This window comes from Amphibalanus amphitrite, unplaced genomic scaffold (assembly GCF_019059575.1).
Source record: "Amphibalanus amphitrite isolate SeventyFive unplaced genomic scaffold, NRLGWU_Aamphi_draft 000584F_arrow, whole genome shotgun sequence".
In the NCBI taxonomy this organism is placed as follows: domain Eukaryota; kingdom Metazoa; phylum Arthropoda; class Thecostraca; order Balanomorpha; family Balanidae; genus Amphibalanus; species Amphibalanus amphitrite.
The window spans coordinates 51365-67383 of NW_024882078.1; the positions used below are offsets into that span (position 1 = coordinate 51365).

Sequence of the window (16019 nt, forward strand, 5' to 3'; positions counted from 1 at the left end):
CAAATTAAGGGAACGAATTTCTTCAACACCAAGAGGCCGCGGGGGTTGCAACCTAGATAGATAGTGGTTCCTGAACCTCGCCGCAAACTTGGCTATCTCAACTCAAACCCCATGTTAAAGGTGGGATAGTCCCTTTAATGGGTTTGCGTAAACGTTAGTGCGAAGTAAGTGGACGGGCAGGCTCAGGCTCACCTGCCCACTTCACAGGCTCGCCTTCCCGTCCAGCTACTTCGTACTCTGTATATAAGATCTCCATGGTCCCTTCTGCCGTCTCTATAACCTGCTCCCCGCGTATATCCGCCGCCGGCCAGGAGCATGGCAGCCGTGGCGCAGCCGGGTCACCGCCTACGTCTACCCGGAGAGCTCCACCCCCGACTTTCCGTCCATCCTCGTCCCGAACGTGGACAATGTGCGGACAGAGTTCCTGCTGTCGCTGGCCGCCGGCCAGGGAAAGGTGAGTGGATGGAACATGCGTGTAGGTGGGACGACGCAGGGGGTCGGATGGGCAGTGATTGGAAAGCAGTGTGACGATTTTTTTTAATGATTGGAGTCACAAATGAATAATGTATGTTCCTTGTTTTACTGGCTGATGTATATTGAACATGACTAAACTCGCGCATTACATGTCATTGAACATCATATCAACGCAAGTATTTTATGACAGTGTAGCTGGCGTTTGTGTCATTGATTATATCAATCTCGCCCGGTTATTGCATTCGCCATACTCCGTCACAACATCTGATTGATTTATGTCATGCTACGCCATTGTGCCGATGTGTTTTTAATGGCGTCACACCTGGTCAGTGTTTTCATATAACTCCACACGCGGCTAGTGTAGTGTATCCACGTGACATCACATCTGCTGGTTCGTCTATCACCGTATGCATTTACCTTTGGCCAGCCTTGTTTGCTGCTCGGAGAGCCGGGCTCGGCCAAAACAGTTATGGTCGAGGCGTTCATGAAGCGCGCCAACCCGGACGAATGTGTCAGCCGGCGTATGAACTTTTCCTCCGCTACTCTGCCCGTCAACTTCCAGGTGGGTGCTTCCATACGCTACCTCTTTTATCGAACTATGACACGTCTTATTCGCATTGGAAGTGTACCGAAGCTAATCGTTATCTACCGTGATCCCAATTTTGTTTGTTTGTTTTGTTGGGTTAGGCCCTTTCGGTCCAATGGGACCATTTCAGAGCCGGAAGGATGATAGGATATAGGGGGAGACATTGGTCTGGGCAGGCACCCTAGTGAGTCGCCGGGGCTGAGCCCGTCCAGAAGACAGGCCACCCAGCCCCAAAGTGCTCACTGCACCCTGATACGGGGTGCGCTCCCTCGGGAGCAGCGGTGCCGCTCCAAGGGAGCAGCCCGCATGAGATAAAGTTGCCTGTCCAGCCCGGAGGGGGTTGCGGCGTGGAGGAGAAGGATTTCAGTATCCTGAGGATAGAAGCACGGAACGGTGTGATCCCATCCCAAAGTGTCTCTAGTGTTTTGTCCTTGCGAGAAGTACGAAAAATAGTTAGATCCAGTGTGTACGCCGTACATTTTACGTAGCTCATCGTGATGAGTGCTGCTATAAGTGGCATAATGATTATTTTTATCACAGCGGACGATGGAGAGTTTCCTGGACAAGAGGATGGGCTCGACGTACGGCCCTCCGGCCGGCAAAAAGATGTTCGTCTTCATTGACGACCTGAACAGTCCGAGGGTGAACGAGTGGGGAGACCAGGTGAGGGATAGTTACCCTCACTTCATTGTGTCGGACACATGAGCCTGTGTGAGCTCATGTCTAACACGGCGGAAGCCGGACTGACTGTGGAGTCGGTCGCAGGCAGTTTTATCCAGCTATAGCTATAATTAGAAGTTGATTTTGAAAATGCTCCGACCCAGCCATCCATCGTGCGTCGTCTTTCGTCGCTTTGCCCGTCGTCCAGACACAATTACAGTTACGTGTGCAAAAGTATTTGTTTTCACTCGCCCATGTTCACGTTCTCGTATTTCCTCGCAGAGCGAGTGGTCGCTGGTCAGGGCTTTAATGATGATCTAGCGACTTATCGACAGGTGACGAACGAGATAGTACGCCAGACCATCGAGATGAACGGCTTCTACAGCCTGGACAAGCCGGGGGAGTTCACTCACGTGGTGGACGTCCAGTGTCTGGCCGCCATGGGACAGCCCGGTGGGTGACGGTACTGTCTGGTGTGGGGGTGGGAGTTGTATCACGTGGTCCAGTGTCTGGCCGCCATGGGACAGCCCGGTGGGTGACGGTACTGTCTGGTGTGGGGGTGGGAGTTGTATCACGTGGTCCAGTGCCTGGCGGCCATGGGACAGCCCGGTGGGTGACGGTACTGTCTGGTGTGGGGGTGGGAGTTGTATCACGTGGTCCAGTGTCTGGCCGCCATGGGACAGCCCGGTGGGTGACGGTACTGTCTGGTGTGGGGGTGGGAGTTGTATCACGTGGTCCAGTGTCTGGCCGCCATGGGACAGCCCGGTGTGTGACGGTACTGTCTGGTGTGGGGGTGGGAGTTGTATCACGTGGTCCAGTGTGTGGCCGCCATGGGACAGCCCGGTGGGTGACATTGCTGCTGTTGTTTGGGTGGGAATTCAGTCACAAAACAGTGCGAACGAGCCATTTGTCGGTGTCCCATTGTCGCTGGAGATGTTGGTGACGGATGTGACTTTACTCAGAATTGCCACGACGTGAAAAAGTGCCGTAGGGCTACTTACCTATAACACATTTGAACCCTATCTCATACCTACTCATCGCCCAACCGTTTCCGCAGGCGGCGGCAGAAATGACATCCCGCACCGGCTGAAGCGGCACTTTGCCATCTTCAACTGTACGTTGCCGTCCAACGCGTCCATCGACCTCATCTTCGGCACGATTGCCACCGGCCACTACTGCGCCAAGCGCGGCTTCACGGACGAGGTCCGCCAGCTGGTGCAGCGACTGGTGCCCGTCACACGCCGGCTCTGGCATGCGACGAAGGTCGGTGTCGCTCCTCAGCTGGGCTGCTCAGGGGAATCGCAGATATAGGCGGGAAAGACAGGGATAGTTTGGGATATGGTATATCGTGGCCCGTAGGGCACTTAGTTTTGTCTTTGGATTTCATTTGATTCCGTTTTTGTGATTGAACTTCCCACCAATGCAGACGGAGGTATTTCGCATAGTCGCATAATCCAATAAAAATGTGAATTAGTTGGAAAGTAAGCCAAATGCAACGAAACTTCATTCCACCATATTTTTTTTTCAACAACTGTATCATTCGGAATATTCGAGAAATCATGGTTAGATAATATACTGATCTGGAAGGTATTGTACGTTGGGTACGGTAACGTCCCTCGGTCTGAACGGTCACCGTCTCCCGTCCCGGTCCCCCGACAGACGCGGATGCTGCCGACGCCCGCCAAGTTCCACTACGTGTTCAACCTGCGCGACCTGTCTCGGATCTGGCAGGGCGTCATCGGCACGCTCAGCACGGTGGTCACCTCGGAGGCCATCCTGATGGCGCTCTGGAAACACGAGTGCACGCGCGTCATCGCGGATAGGTGAGGAGGCGGGGGAGGCTGCGTACTATGATTGGGTTGAGGGGAAGGGCGAGCATTTATTTACATTGTCATGGTGTTGTCATTGTCTGTGAGAAAACAAAAAACTGTCTAGCTGTTCTAATTAGCGACAGACTCCATTGTGCTGGAATAGGTATAAAGCATGGTGTTTTAGCGAGCGGAATGTGAATGATAATGCTCAGTTGGTACTTTCGGAACGGCTTATGTCTAGGCAAATCTGAGATGCCATCTAAAATAATGATCCCTGCCTCGAAACGACTAGTTCCACCCTCCCTGCCTCCCAGTCCCATCTGCTCCTAATTGAGGAATCCTCACTTGATCTGACCTGACCTGACCTGACCTGACCTGACCTGTCTCCCCAGGTTTACTACGGCCCAGGACGCCGTGTGGTTCTCTGTTCAGCTGCAGCAGACGGTTCACAAGTACCTGGGTGTGCAGTACGGAGACATGCTGCAACCGGACCTCTTCTTCGTCGACTTCCTCCGGTAACCATGCGAAAATGACGACCTCTTCGGTCATGGTGGGCTCGGTATGGGCTTTTGTGAGAACTTAGCTATTTACCCTGCATGACATCGTGACTGCATTGCTTGCATTGAACCGTGGTCAATATTCGTATGGACCGGAATAAAAGATATCTTCATGCATAGGCGTCGCCAGAGATTTTCGGTTGAGGGGGCAAAATCAACTTTTGTGTTAAATCTTGCCTTCCTCCAGTCGTTACTCATTCATTTTACATATCATTCAACGCGCAATGGTGCGAGGAATACGATGGTGACAAGGTTTTCCTTGTTGCTATGACTTGCCATTTTTTACAGAACATTCAATTTTTTAAATTTTTGAACAAAAAACGACCGGTAGAATCACAATGGCTGCGCTTGCCGACGCACTCTGGAGAGCCCCTGTGCAGACGCTCGTCGCTCATGATCATAAAAAAGGTTAAACGCACAGCTTAATCGAATCACCTTGCTGGAACTTTCATTCACGCATGCATGCAGATTGCAGAGGTTCTACGTAAAATGCATAGGGCTTATCCCAGCCGCCGATTGAAGCTACGTTGGGCTTTCAGCGGAGAGTGAATGTCGGAAGTGTGAATCGGAAGTAATTCATCTTTGCTCCAGTGAGAGGAGGTGTAGTGTGAACAAAAAGTTTCTCGTTTTTCGTGTGCAGGGAAGCGCTGCAAACGCGAAGAAAATACGTTTAACGGAACCAAAATTTCGCACGGCATAGCGGCAAGGGATCCTTTAGCGATAGGCTTTGGACTTCCAGGCCATTTTAGGCCACTCAGGGTCAGTGTGGGCTCTCAGAAGCCTGCTTAGGATCCTGAAGATCGGCGCTGGTCACCCCAAATAGTTAAGTGCACATATGTGGTGCTTTAGGGCTTTCCGAGCCCAAGGTGGGACCCTCAGAAGCCAGTGTGGGCGGCGCCGGCGGCGGGCGCTAAGAGACCAGGCCCAGGGTGAGCAGGGAGCCCTCAAATAGCAGTGTGAACCCTGGAGGTCTGTGTCGAATCCCTAAGGACCCTACATAGGGACATAAGAAACATGTGCTGGGACCCTCAGAGGCACACCTGAGTCGTGACCCCTAAACTGCAGGCTTGGGCTCAGCAAAATCTGTCGCCTCAAAAGCTCGGCTGAGCTATCAGAGGCCTAAGGTTCTCAGAAATATTTGAAAGTATCCTCAAAGATCCGTGTGGCCCTTCAGAGGTCTACGCATGTGTAAGGTCCTCAAAGATCCCTGTATGGGCCCTCAGAGAATATGAACACCAGTGGGACTCTCAGAGGCCGGTTTGGGCCCTCTTAGGGCTTCTTAGAGCTCAGTGGAGCTCCTTCGGAGCCTGTGTGAAAAGCAAGCAGTCATGAGCCCTGTGGCACTTGAACGGTACTTGAGTCTGTCGCAGACATTTGACGAGAGTTGAGAAAGGCCCGAAGATTCAGTGTCACGCTTTGAACGCAAATTTTGTATCAGCACTTCAAAACTTATGAAAATCAGCTATAAAATGTAATAAAGAACCAACGAGGAACATGAAATGAATCACAGTATTGACACTTCCGAGTCTAGAGTCGGTGTTTTGACGATGTTGGCGACTGCGACTCCGACTCTGGCTTGAACGATCTGACCTCACAGGCATTCTCAGAAAGGTACCCCCATTTTTTCCCGACTCCAAAATCTCATCGGATCTGTATCGATCTCAGGGGGTGCCCGGTCCGAGGTTGGGGGGGGCAAGCTGCCCCGCTTGCCCCCCCCCCCCCCCGTGGCGACGCTAATGTCTTCATGCTTTCAGGCACCATCGTACCCATTCGTTTCAGAAAATATTTGATCATTCGGTTATTATTTTATTTTTAATCGAGCATAAATTTTTGTAATCATATTTTTATGGCTGCTTAGCGGCCAGAATACCTTCGACTGAGCTAGTAGTTCTGGATTCCTGGGCCGTTAAACGGCAGGACCATCTGACGCGTCCCCGTCCGCCCCGCCAGGGACGCGCCCGAGCCCACCGGTGACGAGGGCGACGATATCGACATGGAGATGCCCAAGGTGTACGAGCCCATCGAGTCGTTCAGCGCACTCCGCGAGCGGCTGGTCATGTTCCTGGCGCAGTACAACGAGATGGTGCGCGGCGTCGGCATGGACCTGGTGTTCTTCATGGACGCCATGGTGCATCTGATCAAGGTACGGAGGAGGCTGGGGGAGGATGGAATTCGAATTGGTGTATTAATTATTGGAACGGGCTTCCAGCAGAAGTTGTACGTTCGCCCTCAGTCAACGTCTTTAAGAAAAGGCTGGATGCGCACTGGGAGTCGATCTGGTACTCCACTCCTGTAACAGACTGACTAAGTGAAGTTATGGAAGTCGGCGAGGACGGGTCCTAAAGGGCATCGTGCCTCTTACCCCGATAACACGAAGTAGAAAAAGAATTAGCTATCGTTCTCGGCGAGTTGTCGGATCGTTTACCAGACCGGTGTGTTTAATGATAAGCATGCTGAACAAGCGAGTGGAAGATGGGTTTTGCGGCGTAAATGAGTGTCCTTGGTGGCTACTCGCAAGCACGGAGCGAACGGGCCAGCCCCGCAAACCAGGAGAAAAGTTTTGGCAGCGGTGGGATTCGAACCCACGCCTCCGAAGAGACTGGTGCCTTAAACCAGCGCCTTAGACCGCTCGGCCACGCTACCAGTTGGCAACGGGGCGTCGAATTTTCAATGTTCATAATGTTTTCTGTCTTTCAAGGTAAAATTAAGCACATTTTTGGTAACATAACCTAAGGAAACTATTTATATTATTGTGGCATTTTTTTTCCAAACTAAAATACTGTGACTTGGTGTGAATTTCTTTAAAGCGTGCTGTTATACGGCGAAATCTCACTGATAGTTGTATTAGAGTGTAGGTATTTGAAGTCCAAAGGTGAGGCCTGTCGCCAGGGCTGCGGAGCCGGAGTCGACAGTTCTGACCGAAGTTTTGGAGTCGGAGCCGATTTTGGAAACCGGAGTCGGAGTCACCTAAAATCCATCGACTCCGCAGCCCTGCCAGGTCTGCGGAGTCGAAGTCGGTCGGAGTCGACAGTTAGTTCTTACCGGAGGACCGACTCCGTTTCGTCGGTCGGAGTCGGAGCTTCTTTTAGCCCGGCCCCTGTCTGTGACAAATGTCATGCTTCAATATTGGTCACAAGCATGGTACTATTATATAAGGCAACACCCCACATCTACATCTACATCTACATTAGGGTGACCGGTTTTGCAAAAAGTTTCGAAAAGTTTTGCTCCCCAGGTCTAATCTAACGTATTTGGGGGTGCTGATCACGAATCCGGCGGAAAAAAGATAAAATTCGAATTTTTTTTGACCGCCCCGGCTCTTTGAATATTTCCGGTTTTCTCAATTTTGGCATGTTTTTGAATAATATGATGAATGTAATGAAAAAATATTAACAATGTATCGCTAAATGCATGTGCCAATCGATTCGGCATACAGCGGCGTCGAAATCGGCACGCCGCCTGCTTCACCGGCCTCGCAGGAAAGCATAAGGCTCGGAAGGTTTGCGTTAGTTACCCGATTCTCTCCATAGATGGCGCTGGCGTAGCCGCCCGCCGGCCGGTCGTTGCCGTGCCGTTCACAGCCCCGGCGGTCACTTGCGACCGTCGTGGTCGTTATGCTACGTCTATCAAACCACGACAGAAATGTTCACTTTATTTTTATGTTACTTCAGACATATTTTAGACCTAATGTTGAATTGGATAAATGACTATCGTGAATTGGCGAAATAGTGGAGTGCGCTCGGGAGCCATTTACAATAGCGAGGAACGTAGGTGGATTGATCTGAGTAACATATGACACTGCGTTCACTGTTGATATGAAGTTTATTCACACTATGTAGTCGGGTGACATGAGAACAAAGTGACTAACATACCTTGTGTACGACACATGGATGAAGCTAATGCTACTTTTTCATTTTGTTTCGGTAGGCCCGTTTGTTCAGAGCGTAGCCGTCCTGTCGGTCTGCGCCTGTTACAGCTGTGACTGATTCGGTGGTCAGCTTTACAGCCCTTTCGGTGGATTGGGTATGGCAGGGGACCCCCGTTTCAAGGGGAGTCTGTAGAAAGTCGCGCAACTCATCCGCGCTCATGTGTCGTACACAAGGGGGCTCAATGTCTCGGCCCTCGTCAACCGCTCGCTGCACGTTAACCAGTTCCATATAGTTGTTCGCTTGAACGTTAATTTCCGGCAGCCGGAAGTGCCGAATGGGCTGCTGCTGTGGCGGTGGGGGTGGCAGCTTTGGCGGCGGTCGTGGCGGCGGTGCCGGCGGTGGTGGTGGTGGTGGTGGTGGTGATGGCCGCCGCCTCTGTCGCCGCTGCTTCTGCTGTGGCGGGGGTGGGAACGGCGGCTGCTCCTGTCGCTGCCTTTTTTGACGAATGCTCTGGATTATGCGGACTGCATCTGCCCTAATGCCATGATTTTCATCGCCGAGCATGGCGAGCAGCACATTTACCACCGCCACCGCCGCCGCCGCCGCCGCCACAACAGCAGCAGCGGCGTCTGAAACGGCGGCGGCCATCATCACCACCACCACCACCACCACCACCACCACCACCGCCGCCGGCACCGCCGCCACGACCGCCGCCAAAGCTGCCACCCTCACCGCCACAGCAGCAGCCCATTCGGCACTTCCGGCTGCCGGAAATTAACGTTCAAGCGAACAACTATATGGAACTGGTTAACGTGCAGCGAGCGGTTGACGAGGGCCGGGACATTGAGCCCCCTTGTAAACGACACATGAGCGAGGATGAGTTGCGCGACTTTCTACAGACTCCCCTTGAAACGGGGGTCCCCTGCCATACCCAATCCACCGAAAGGGCTGTAAAGCTGACCACCGAATCAGTCACAGCTGTAACAGGCGCAGACCGACAGGACGGCTACGCTCTGAACAAACGGGCCTACCGAAACAAAATGAAAAAGTAGCATTAGCTTCATCCATGTGTCGTACACAAGGTATGTTAGTCACATTGTTCTCATGTCACCCGACTACATAGTGTGAATAAACTTCATATCAACAGTGAACGCAGTGTCATATGTTATTCAGATCAATCCACCTACGTTCCTCGCTATTGTAAATGGCTCCCGAGCGCACTCCACTATATCGCCAATTCACGATAGTCATTTATCCAATTCAACAATAGGTCTAAAATATGTCTGAAGTAACATAAAAATGAAGTGAACATTTCTGTCGTGGTTTGATAGACGTAGCATAACGACCACGACGGTCGCAAGTGACCGCCGGGGCTGTGAACGGCACGGCAACGACCGGCCGGCGGGCGGCTACGCCAGCGCCATCTATGGAGAGAATCGGGTAACTAACGCAAACCTTCCGAGCTTTATGCTTTCCTGCGAGGCCGGTGAAGCAGGCGGCGTGCCGATTTCGACGCCGCTGTATGCCGAATCGACTGGTACATGCATTTAGCGATACATTGTTAATATTTTTTCATTACATTCATCATATTATTCAAAAACATGCCAAAATTGAGAAAACCGGAAATATTCAAAGAGCCGGGGCGGTCAAAAAAAATTCGAATTTTATATTTTTTCCGCCGGATTCGTGATCAGCACCCCCAAATACGTTAGATTAGACCTGGGGAGCAAAACTTTTCGAAACTTTTTGCAAAACCGGTCACCCTAATCTACATCTAGTATCTTTAAACTTTGACTTTACTCTTACCGTAAAACAATTTTTGGTAGGTAGCATCTCGTTCCGCTCGAATTCCCGCTCGTAGACCATCATGCACATTGCAGTTAGAAACAAACCGAACCGGACGAGCTGAACCCATCAAAAGAAAACCGTCACAATCAACAGCAATTATCGCATATAAAATCGATCCTCACGTGGCGCGGGCTGGCCGCTGCCGCTGGTTTAAATGGTCCCGAGGCTCAGGTAGCTCCGTCGTTCTCAGATATCTCGGATTATCCGTAACCCGGGTGGTAACGCGCTGCTGGTGGGAGTCGGCGGCTCCGGCAAACAGTCGCTCACCAAGCTGGCCTCCTTCATCGCCAGCTACAAGACCTTCAACCTCACCATCACCAGGTACGGGTCGGGTCAACGTTGTTCTCATAGGGCAGCTACCGATAACAGTATGAACTATCCTTCATGGAACTAGGGTCTAGGAAGCAGTCGAGGGGCGGTAGTATAAACGGAGTCTCACTAGCTTATAAAGATACAAGTGGACAAGGTTAGTATAGCTGACTGCCAGACGTACTGGCTGATTTTGTAAGCGCTCGTCTATCCGACGTAACCGACAACTGTGTCGCACGGCGATAAAGAGATGTAAATGTTTACCGATCGACAGGTCGTACAACTCCAACAACCTGCTGGAGGACCTGAAGGTGCTGTACCGCACGTGCGGCGTCCAGGGCAAGGGCACGGCGTTCATCTTCACCGACCAGGATATCAAGGAAGAGGGCTTCCTCGAGTACATCAACAACGTGCTCGCCTCAGGTGGGCAGGCCACGAAAGGCCGAATCGACGTCCATCCGGTGTTTCAGTTATGCAGTCTGTTGTTCTAACGTTGTGAACTTAAATATTTTTCTTCAATTATTTTATATGCCTACTGACTTTACCTACTCTTAACCCGCGACCTGGTGGGGGGGGGGCTATTTTTTGCCCCCCTCCAGACTTTTCGATATATCTCCAGAACCGCTGCGCCGATCATCACCAAACTTTCAGTACCCTCCCGGACATCAATTTTACACATTGTGACCAAATTTTTTTCCAAAGGCTATGATAGGTTGGCCGGAAATGACGTCAGAGTGACGTCATGTTCTGCCGTTTTCGACCCAAAAAAGGGTTTCGCGGGAAGAGCTGTCAGGCCTATAGCTTTGCAAATACAGAAAATTGATAAAGACATAAAAGCTGTAGATTAGACAGGGCTACAAAACTGCTATCTCGGATTTTTGAAATTTTTGGATTTAGACCCCCAAAAATCAAAAAAATAGATTTTTTGGATATAATAATCGAAAAATCCAAAACGTTTTTCGAATTTCGCAAAAACCGGAATATATGTGATAGTCCTTACCGCCTTCCATCCACATACCAAATTTGAGATTGATATCTCTTCTTTTGGCGAAGTTATAGCGAAAAAACTGTTCAAAATTGATGACGTCAAATTTTCAAACTCAATTTTTAGCAATTTTAGACCCCGTAGCGCAAAACAAAGACCACCATTAGACTCCCCGTGACAAGCTGCATCGAATCAATACCCATTTTATGCAAAACTATCAACTTTAAAATTTGACCTTTTTTGGCCTGACCTTGACCTGACCTTGACCTGAACTTCACCAGAAAGTGACCTAAGTCGTACCTGATAGTCTTATAACCAACACCATTGAGTTGGAAATGAAAAATTGGCCATAAAACATGTATCACACAACCTTAGTAAAGTTGGGCTCATGTGACCTGACCTGTGACCCTTGGTGACCTGACCTGTGACCTGACCTGGTATTGCCAGTGACCTCTAATAGCAACATATCTACTAGGCAGCTGACGCCCTACCGCTGATTCTCGACAAAATGCGTTTTCCTCTGCGTTATAGCGCATTCCCTAGAAGACCCGTGAACGGTGAAACATTTCATCTTTGACCTGACCTGTGACGTCATCGGTGACCCCGAGGTCAATGAAATTTGGTTTCCTTCGACAAATTTGACAGGCCTTTCGAACGCCGTTTGAATTTTGCGGATCCGTCCAGTAGTTTCGGAGATACGAGGGGGGGGGGCAAAAAATAGCCCCCCCCCCCCCACCAGGTCGCGTTATAAACAGACCCCACCAGGGCGCGGGTTAATTGCTTCGATTCTGATCCCGCACGAAACGTTAATATGATCGCAAGTCTTTTTCCGAGCTCTGATACGTCATATGATTTAGGTTCCAGCATTAGTCCTATTCTGAACGTTATTGCACGTTCGAATCTGATTCTGGACATCACGGACACAGGACCATGATTCTCGTATGTCTTTATAAATTTGATGAATGTGCCATCGCTTTATCCAGCGCCGACCGTATTAGCACATGACTGATTTTGTCCGTCACCCATAGGTTTGTCTTTCATACCTATCTAAAGTTCTAGGTTATGAGGGATATTCTGACCAGTGGTTCCCGCCCGGCCTCCTGCACTCAGGCCTGATTTCTAACCTGTTCAACCGAGACGAGATGCAGGAGATTTGTGCGGAGCTGACCCCTGTGATGAAGCGCGAACACCCGCGGCGGCCACCCACGCCCGAGACGCTGGCCGACTACTTCCTCTGCCGGGTCCGACAGAACCTGCACGTGGTCCTCTGCTTCTCACCGGTGAGAGCCGACGGTGAAGGGGCGGTGAGAAGTGATGGGGGAGCCGCGGTAAGAGGCAGCGGAGTTTAACATTTATTACCCTTACCCCTCCGGAGGAAAGGGTAACAAAGTAAAACCAAACATTCTGATTCCGAGACGTCAATGATGTAAGTTTCTAGAGCCACCGTAACAAGCGGACGCAAAGGTACGACCGTCGGGCGTCGACCGGCTCAGGGATTTGCCTTATGTATCCCCAGAAGTATGTATTCTGTTCCTTTACCGATATCTATATTTTTGTGTGAGCTAGTCCCTAATAGCTAACCCGTTCGCCGCGACTGGTCAGGTGGGCGAGAAGTTCCGTTCGCGGGCGCTGCGCTTCCCCAGCCTGGTGTCGGGCTGTACGGTGGACTGGTTCCAGCCCTGGCCCAAACAGGCGCTGATCGCTGTGGCCGAACACTTCACGGGTACGTTCTCACTGGCCTGTGAGCCGAGTGTACGCGACCAGCTGGTGCAGGCCATGGGAGCCGTCCAGGACACCGTGGCAGACTACTGCGTCCAGTTCTTCCTCAGGTGAGGCCAGTGCGTCCAGCTGTTCCTCAGGCTGCTACGTCCAGTGATTCCCCATGTGAGGACACGGAGCAACTCTGTTGCTGATTCGACGGCCCGTCCTGAATAAAGAACTTTGAGACGGGGAGACGACCCATATGTTTGACTTATGGGACGTTTTGTATAAAGTCTTTATGTTCTCTCTTAAATGACCGAAAAAGTGAAACTAGGTATGGCATGTGATCATTGCATTGCCTCTCATCGAATAAATAGATAATTCCACCGTCGTCACGGCTTGTCCCCAGGTTCCGACGTTCAGCTCACGTTACCCCGAAATCTTACCTGTCCTTCCTCAACTCGTACAAGACCGTGTACCGCAACAAGAGCGCCGAGATTGGCGAGCTCGCCGAACGGATGAGCTCGGGTCTCACCAAGCTGCACGAGGCGTCGCTGACAGTGGAGGCTCTCAAACGAGAGCTGGTGGTCACGGAGACGGAGCTGGCGCAGGCCTCCGCTAAGGCCGAACAGGTGGGGCGGGTGGGCGGACAGGTGGGTTGGGACATTAGGGAAAGGTGGGTGAGACAGGATGGTTGACTGGCGGGGGTAGGATGGTAGACTGGACAGCCGACAGGACGGTTGACTGGTGAGATGGTGGGACAGTACAGGATGGTCGGGCGAGACGATAGGTGATATGTGGAAAGGGTCAGCTGTTAAGATGGGATTGCCGACTTATTTGTGCGGGGGTAAGTGACCGACGACGAGGATTTTGATTTAGGGGTGTGCTATATCTCATGTATTTCGATGGCTATTTGCACGATTGGCTCCTCGTGGGATATCTCTGAATCGTGTTGGGCCCACAGACTGACAAAGATCCTTAGTGACCACACTGACTGTTTCCTTCCTTCCCCTCCCCCTGACCTCCTCAGGTGCTGGAGGCGGTCACGAGCCGCGCCGAGGAGGCCGAGACCATCCGGGACCACATGGTCCGTGTCAAGGACCGCGCCATCGCGCTGGTGGACCAGATCGCCTGCGACAAGCAGCTGGCTGAGCAGAAGCTGGAGCTGGCCCGGCCAGCGCTGGAGATGGCAGAGGCGGCGCTCAACACCATCAAACCGGCACACATAGGTGAGAGCGGTGTAAAACTGCAATATATATCTAACCGGCTTATAGACTTAAGTATTCGGAAATCTGGAAAAATGTGGGAGCTCTAAGGGGTTTATCGTCATTTCTTGAATTTACGATAAGGCGACGAAATTGAAACAGCCTAGTTGATAGGATGACACAGCAAAGAACATTGTATCCAAATGTACATACCTAACCCAACTTCACATTCACATGATTGCCTTGCATTCACATTCTAAATTCGCTCTCAAGCCATCCCACTGCGCGCACTACTGTCTGCCCTGTCGTGCTCGTCACGCCCGGCTGACCCTTTTTCGTCCCCGCAGCCACTGTGAGGAAGCTGGGCCGTCCGCCGCACCTGGTGATGCGCATCATGGACTGCGTGCTCATCCTCTTCCAGAAGCACCTGCAGCCGGTGAAGCCGGACCCGCAGGCGCCCTGTCCCAAACCCTCCTGGGTCGAGTCGCTCAAGGTGAGGTGCTGGGTGGGTGCGGGACCCGCAGGCGCCCTGTCCCAAACCCTCCTGGGTCGAGTCACTCAAGGTGAGGTGCTGGGTGGGTGCGGGACCCGCAGGCGCCCTGTCCCAAACCCTCCTGGGTCGAGTCACTCAAGGTGAGGTGCTGGGTGGGTGCGGGACCCTCAGGCGCCCTGTCCCAAACCCTCCTGGGTCGAGTCACTCAAGGTGAGGTGCTGGGTGGGTGCGGGACCCTCAGGCGCCCTGTCCCAAACCCTCCTGGGTCGAGTCACTCAAGGTGAGGTGCTGGGTGGGTGCGGGATCCGCAGGCGCCCTGTCCCAAACCCTCCTGGGTCGAGTCACTCAAGGTGAGGTGCTGGGTGGGTGCGGGACCCTCAGGCGCCCTGTCCCAAACCCTCCTGGGTCGAGTCACTCAAGGTGAGGTGCTGGGTGGGTGCGGGACCCGCAGGCGCCCTGTCCCAAACCCTCCTGGGTCGGGGTGCGAGGGGAGGGGACTGAGAATGAGGCGCCAAGAACAGCTTCATTTTTCATTTATAGCGATGCTTTAGTTGAATTGTGCTAACTTATTAATGCGATCGGAAATATGTTATATTACAATTTCCTTGCAAATTAGCTGCTGATGCTGCCACACTACTATGGTATCTCCATTTACCTACTTACTAAACATATGGATTGCCGGTTTCTTTCTTCGCTTCGAACAATCTAACGTCTTTTTTTGCCGTGTGCTGAACCGTCTGTTCTACTGTCTGTTCTACCGTCCGCTCTAACGGCTGCTCTCCATCGGACCACCGTCAGATGATGGCGAGCACCACATTCCTGCAGCAGCTGCAGAGCTACCCCAAGGACACCATCAACGACGAGATGATCGAGCTACTCGAGCCCTACTTTGACATGGAGGACTACAACATGGACACGGCCACTCGCGTCTGTGGCGACGTGTCCGGCCTGCTCTCCTGGACGCGCGCCATGTCCTTCTTCTTCGGCGTCAACAAGGAGGTGCTGCCCCTCAAGGTGAGTTGGCGGGAAAAGGATAGAGGAAAGCTGGACGGAAGAGTGGATGAGTGATGGAGGGAGGGCGGTTGGTGACGGGGAAATGGAAAGAGGAAGCGGGGAAATAAGAGGACCGCGAAGAAGTATGGAATAGATAGGGGTGAGATATATGTAGAGAGAAAAACAAGGAGGTGGAGGGAGACTGAGAGTCAGAGCCGGTGTCTAACCACCACCTCCCGTCCGCTCTTCACAGGCGAACCTGGCGCTGCAGGGCGCGCGTCTCTCCTCGGCCCAGGACGAGCTCAGTGCCGCCGAGGCCGAGCTGACTGACAAGGAGGCTCAGCTGGCCAGCGTCAAGGCGCAGTACGACCGCGCCATGGCTGAAAAGACGCGCCTCACGCAGGCGGCCGACGCGTGCAGAAGGAAGATGCACGCTGCCAGTCAGCTGATTAATGGTCTGGGCGGGGAGAAGGTGCGCTGGACCCAGCAGAGCCGAGCCTTCAAGGAGCAGCTCGGACGGTGAGCGGC

The 16019-nt window shown here is 52.2% G+C and overlaps 1 protein-coding gene and 1 non-coding gene across 2 annotated transcripts in view; one reads left to right on the forward strand and one right to left on the reverse strand.

The window, feature by feature from the left end:
• The window catches only part of LOC122394305 (dynein axonemal heavy chain 5-like), an 87912-nt gene that overhangs the window by 30911 nt on the left and 40982 nt on the right, over positions 1-16019 (forward strand). The window contains exons 37-53 of the mRNA XM_043391081.1: positions 312-454; positions 902-1036; positions 1601-1723; positions 2056-2173; positions 2778-2983; positions 3380-3543; positions 3924-4046; positions 6039-6231; positions 9996-10126; positions 10389-10537; positions 12210-12379; positions 12702-12928; positions 13210-13432; positions 13831-14029; positions 14353-14498; positions 15297-15512; positions 15745-16010. Coding sequence (XP_043247016.1) covers positions 312-454; positions 902-1036; positions 1601-1723; positions 2056-2173; positions 2778-2983; positions 3380-3543; positions 3924-4046; positions 6039-6231; positions 9996-10126; positions 10389-10537; positions 12210-12379; positions 12702-12928; positions 13210-13432; positions 13831-14029; positions 14353-14498; positions 15297-15512; positions 15745-16010 — 2932 coding nt within the window. The remainder of the gene's footprint in view (positions 1-311; positions 455-901; positions 1037-1600; positions 1724-2055; positions 2174-2777; positions 2984-3379; positions 3544-3923; positions 4047-6038; positions 6232-9995; positions 10127-10388; positions 10538-12209; positions 12380-12701; positions 12929-13209; positions 13433-13830; positions 14030-14352; positions 14499-15296; positions 15513-15744; positions 16011-16019) is intronic.
• On the reverse strand, positions 6650-6731 carry Trnal-aag. Its single transcript has one exon. It is a non-coding gene; the product is annotated as a tRNA-Leu (tRNA).